Below are 6000 nucleotides of genomic sequence, written 5' to 3'. Positions count from 1 at the left end.
ATGAGATTCTAATTATTATAGTCTTATCAATTAACCTCAATATGCTCAAGTTCCTTCCTTGTACACTTGCTTATGTCCACCCACACACTTTGATAATACCTTCTCAAATGCTGCCTCCATAACAATTTAAATTATAGTATGAGAAATAAAATCCATGTGAAAAAAGAATAAACCATCCACAAAGACACACAAACTTGTCGCGTTCAGATTTAGATTAAAATATTAAAATTTAATAATACCTTTTGAACATACAATTATGTAAAGGAAAGAGTAAAGGCATTCAAACAATGAATATAGATTTTAAATAATATTTACAAATTCTAAACTGCAAGTTGACTATAAAGTCACAAATACCTTAAATATTTGGTAGAATATAGTGTAAATTCTAATATAAATTAGATATTAACTTCTTGTTATTTTTTCCAGTGATAAGTCTAGTCTTTACATACTATATACATTAAAATACTAAAAAGTTATAAAATTTTGTTACTATGCAAAGAAATGGAAAATACATCAGCTCTGTCTTACTGTACAATATCTCAATTGAACTTTCTATAGTGTTCTCTGCAAAAATAAACGGCACTTTGACATGCAACAAGGCATAAAGTACAAGTCTGTCCATTAGCAGTATGCCATCTGAGTGCAAAGGAACTGAAACGCAAATGTCATTCAACCATATAGTTGAAAAATCAAAAGTAAACTGTGGAAAGAGATTCTGACAAACTTTCTGATTCAGACATGAAAAGCATGTAAACTGATTTTCATACACATCTGTAATTTTTTTAAATGAAAGTACAGCATGCTAAGCAGCCTGTTGTGAAGGTATCAAAGTTACTTTTGACAACACATAGTGGAGGAAAAGCTGATAATCCTATAAGGAATTCTGAGGCCCAGCCCTGCCAATGCACTGCAGCATCTAAGCTGCTTTTCTATCGACAGTCTCTAAACTTACTCCTGCCACCTGAAATTGCGTATCAGTAGCCAAGTGAGTTTTCCAGACTTCATTATGCCATTGTGTAACCATAGCTTCCACAGTGCAATGCCACAAGAAGCCTGTCCTTAAGGATTTCTTTACTTGGGTATTCAGGTAACTTGAGCATGTTGATACTGAAAAGAGAAGGAAAAAAAAAAAAAAAAGTCGTGTCATAGTTCAGCAAGAAACCCAACAGTAAAGATTTCTGACCGAAAACCCTTCTGTCACATTTAAGGAAGGATACAAAGTTGTGCTGCATTACAGTACCACTGAGCATTCAAATAGATTGCAGGAAATAATTTTTTTTTTACTTTAGTCAATTTTAATACAATGATTTAACTTGAATATTCCCTTATTAATCCCACTGCCTTTAGTTAAGCAAAATGAAGTAGCAAACAATGAACAAACATAACATCCATCATCTGGGTTAAAACCCACGACTTTCACATTGGATAGTGAACACTGCACAAACCATCTAAATTTGTGGAGGCAGGTTCTAATTAAAATATTCAAAAGAATGGTATTTTTGACTGTGACTGGCATGAAAAAAGGCCCATTTTTAAGATGCTTCCACATGACTAATTAACATACCATGTGCTTGATGTTGGTAAAAGATTTGCAGTATATGGCACAGCAGCAATTGTAAAATTTTGCAAACCGCTGCCACCCATTATATGGGCAAAACCACCATGAGGCACCCTGGAACTGAGAAAATTCACAGAAATTAGACCATTACAAGAACTTTACAAGCCAAAAATCCTGTAGTCTTTACACTGCAAATATCTCTTCCTGCTAGCAATTAGACAGTTACTAATACTTTTATCAAGGTTTCCCATTTCTTACCTATATCAAAATTCTCACAGTCTAAATGCTTTTAATTACAATACTAAATAATGCATTTGTCCGTTTACATTAGGCATCAAATTGTTTGAATGACATTTAAGAGAATTCTATTTGCAGGAGTACTCATTTCTACAACCTGTTTTTATAAAACAGAACATTATCTCAGTTTAGGCCAACATCTATGATTATTTATATTTACAGTTTAAGAAATATTACATCATAAAGAAGTTTATTCTCCAATTGCTATCCATGGGACAACTGACCAAAGTATCCACAACATGTCTGTTCATTTACTACTCAAACCAATTGTTTCAAGTAACTAATAAAACCACTACACCAATCACACTATCCCACAGTGATAATCTACAGCAAAACCAGAGCACACTAAAAAAAAAAAAACAAACCCAAAAAAAACTAAACAAAACACTGGCATTTTCAGGAATGAATTCTCCAGTTGATCAGATTACTCATAATTCTTTTCCTTTAACCTATATATTATTCAAAGATTATTCAAGGTGTAGGTAGACAATAGCCCTGGAGTGCCTCCCTATAATTTTAAACTAAGAGACAGATATAACAAAACGAAGAAATTTTTATATCAACTTAAGCTGGTATGCATTACATAGTAACATGTTGTTAACACAGCCTGCACAAACACACAGACACAAACAAACCATCCCAAAATCTAAAAAATACGATGAAAAGATGAGGGCACAAGGAATAAAGAAGTTGAATGTGAGGCAGCAATGCATCCTTGCATAAAAGGCCAGCAGGCTCTTGGCCTGCATCAGAAAGTCACCAGCAGGTAGAGGGAAGTGATCCTTTTCCTGTACTCAGTGAGAAACGTCTGGAGTCCAGCAACAAGCTCCCCACTACACGAGGGACAGGGACATATTACAGCAATTTGAGCAAATGGCCACAAAGATGGTAAAGGATTAGAGCACCTGACACAGGAGGAGAACAAGCTGGGACTGGTCAGTCTGGAGAAGAGAAGGCTCAGGGGAATCTGATCAATGTATACGAATACCTGAAGGGAGGAACAAGTAAGATGGAGCACAAATCTAAAGATGGAGCACAAGTCTAAAGATGGAGCACAAGTCTAAAGATGGAGCACAAGTCTAAAGATGGAGCACAAGTCTAAAGATGGAGCACAAGTCTAAAGATGGAGCACAAGTCTAAAGATGGAGCACCCAGTGGTACCCAGTGACAGGAAGCAACAGGCACAAGTTGAAATCCAGGAAATTTCCATTTAAACATGAGAAAAAACATTTTCACTATGAGGTGGCCAAACACTGGAACAAGTTTCCCAGAACAGCTGAGGAGTCAATCAAAACCTGTCTGGACAAGACTTTGGGCATCTGGTTCTAGCTAGCCCTGCTCTAAACATGGGGCTGGACTAGTCAATCTCCAAAGGTCCGTCTTAACCTCAACTATTTTGCAATTTTGTAGCTATTAAAAAAAAAAAAAAAAAAAAAAAAAACCAGGAAAAAGATCTAATAAAACAAAATAAAACTTCCATTAATGTAACAGCTGTAGGATTTTGCATTACAAGTACTTACATTAAAAACAATGCTCCCATATTCACAGAATCAAAGTGACTGTAGAAACCAGGACCAAGAATGGAAAAGAATGAAGTAATGTTTCCACTCACAATAAAACTACATGGCAAAAATGCAAAAGAGTAAGGGTTGCTACTGCCAAATTAAGGAGCTAGGACACAGCTCACAGTAACCCTTTTTAAACATACCTTTAAGAGCTAGCTATAGCATAGTACAATAGTTAACACATAACATACCTTTAAGAGCTAGCTATAGCATAGTACAATAGTTAACACATAACATACCTTTAAGAGCTAGCTATAGTATAGTACAATAGTTAACACGTAAGTCTGAATCACTTAGCTTAATGGCAGCAATGCCGGGCATATAGTTCTAGCACTGGTATATAAGGCAACCCCTGTGGAGGGAAGCACTGATTATTTGCAGCATAGTATTTCCGACATACAAATGGAATTGCACTCACAGCCACAGTTTAGAACAGCTGTACAAATTTTACAGCAGTACTCTTTCATATCATGGTTTTGATTCACATTTCTAATACAGTGCTGCCTCCCCTGCAGTGTTTTTTTTTCTTGTTCCTCCAATGAATCAAGAGAATTTCACATTCAAATCAGCAATAAAACACAGACCTAACTTGAAAATTTCCTACAGCAGGTCAGAATCATACAGTACGATCAGGGCTTTGAACATTTAAAAGTAATGGTTACCAATTTATGCCTCCAAGAATGACTTTTCTTCCCACACAAAAACTGCTGATATAGTAAAGCCAGACTTCAAAATATGTGCAAATAAGATCACAAAATCTTACCTCTCCTACTGTGTGTGTAAATAGCCTTCAGCAAGACCAACAATACAATCTCATAACTTTGAAAACTTCAACATTTAAGATGTTTAAGTTTACATATAAATTTTGTCTTTTCTACCTATTTTTCCACTTAGAGATTTCACATAAATTATAACAGTGTAGAGGAGATACTTAAAATCAATTTCCTTATGTTTTGTTTTACTTTTAAAAGTAGTCATATACATCTAACACATTTATCAAACATATTGAATTTCCCTTAAAAGAGCATATAGCTTATTACTTAACATAACCACAGTCCCTTAAGAAGTCGAACAGCAATCCTGATACCTACAGAATACAAATAAAGTAGAATTTATCATGGTAAGCTGTCAACACTTCCCTCCAATTATTAACTAAAAACCTGATTAAAAGTTGCCAATTGATAATTAAAAATAATTTAACCAAATATTATTAAAAATACCAAATAGAACAAGAGTGGAGAAAAACATAAAAGCACGTGGAACTGGAAATACCATTGCAAGAGCTGCTAGCAAAGAAGTAGGTGGTGCCTAAGTAAACATTCAGATCCCCAGCATGAGGCACAAGAATATTTAGGCTTTTTCTTGAGTGTGCCAAGACCTCTTAACATACAGAATTTGCTCTTCAAACATTGCTCATGGAAATTACTTTACTGTTAAAAGATGTCTCAAAACTGGTACTAATGATGAATGCAATAGTATCTCCTCTGAAACAGAGCACTGGAACAGGTTGCCCAGGGGGGTTGTGGAGTCTCCTACATTGGAGATATTCAAGGCCCGCCTGGACAAGCCCCTGTGTGATGTACTCTAGGTTACCCTGCTCTTGCAGGGGGGTTGGACTAGATGATCTTTTGAGGTCCCTTCCAACCCTTGGGATTCTGTGATTCATTGCACTGAAGAGAAAAAAGGTGTAAGAATGGGGGAAGAAGATGAAGTTTACAAAATAGGTGTCAGAAAAACACTAAAGACAATCACAAATAGAACTGCTTTATCTAATCCACTAAATAAACGCCGTAGGCTTTGATTGGAAAAAAAGACTAATATCACTCCATATCCACACCAAAAAAAAAAAAAAAAAGAAAGAAAAAAGAAAAAGAAAAAAAAAGTGAATACGCAGAAGAGATTAAAAGGAAATTGAAAAAAATCAAGGAAAATTTTGAATGCAGCCTGCCAACCGGTACACAGAAACAAATTCTTCACTAAGGAAATGTGGCACCAGAAAAAGATCATAATTTGGAATCGGGTATAATTTCAGTGTAAATTTTCACTGAAGATACTGGCCTATATAGTGTCCCAGTTTCATCTGGGAGGTGGGGAGTGAGTGAGCAGCAGTGTGGTACTTAGTTGCCAGCTGTGCTTAAACCACGTTGACTAGACTAACTGGTATCTTAGCTCACAGACAACTCAGCATCTAAACCTTCTATGCCCAGAAACTAGGACTGTTTCAGGATTTATGTGAAAAAATGCCAGCTGCATACTCCTAGAGGTAACTTTCAAAAGTTAATTTTTTATAGAAAAACATAACTTCAGTAATTTCAATTACTGAAGAAAAAACACACAGCGTTTCTAGCTGATATAAAACAAAATAAATAAACAATTTGGTTTTAAATTGCAGACCATAGTTCTAACAAGACATACCAAAAATTTGTTTCCTACTAACAAGAAATGGGTAAGAATAAGTCAGTATGTAATTTGTAACCAAAATGAGTGGTGCACATGCACGTATTAAATCAGAAAACATAATTGTTTACTTGACAGAAAGTGTCCCTTAAAATCAGTACATTATCCCAAATGCCATAAAAA

General features: G+C 35.3%; 1 protein-coding gene across 9 annotated transcripts in view; it reads right to left on the bottom strand.

Moving 5' to 3' along the window:
- Positions 1 to 220: 220 nt before the first annotated feature.
- The window catches only part of HACE1 (HECT domain and ankyrin repeat containing E3 ubiquitin protein ligase 1), a 52743-nt gene continuing 46963 nt past the window's right edge, over positions 221 to 6000 (bottom strand). For 8 of the 9 annotated variants that reach the window (XM_080616719.1, XM_080616724.1, XM_080616720.1 and 5 more), the window contains 2 exons: positions 1565 to 1678; positions 221 to 1107 (listed from right to left, as the gene is read on the bottom strand). In XM_080616719.1, coding sequence (XP_080472845.1) covers positions 1005 to 1107; positions 1565 to 1678 — 217 coding nt within the window. In that variant the 3' untranslated portion in view covers positions 221 to 1004. Of the gene's footprint in view, positions 1108 to 1564; positions 1679 to 6000 lie in introns of those variants that run through there. The other variant, XM_080616725.1, reaches the window with a different exon arrangement.

The sequence above is a fragment of the Psittacula echo genome, assembly GCF_963264785.1.
Source record: "Psittacula echo genome assembly, chromosome: 4".
NCBI lineage: Eukaryota > Metazoa > Chordata > Aves > Psittaciformes > Psittacidae > Psittacula > Psittacula echo.
Note: the sequence above shows the minus strand (reverse complement) of the source record. Positions and strands in the feature narration are given on the sequence as shown.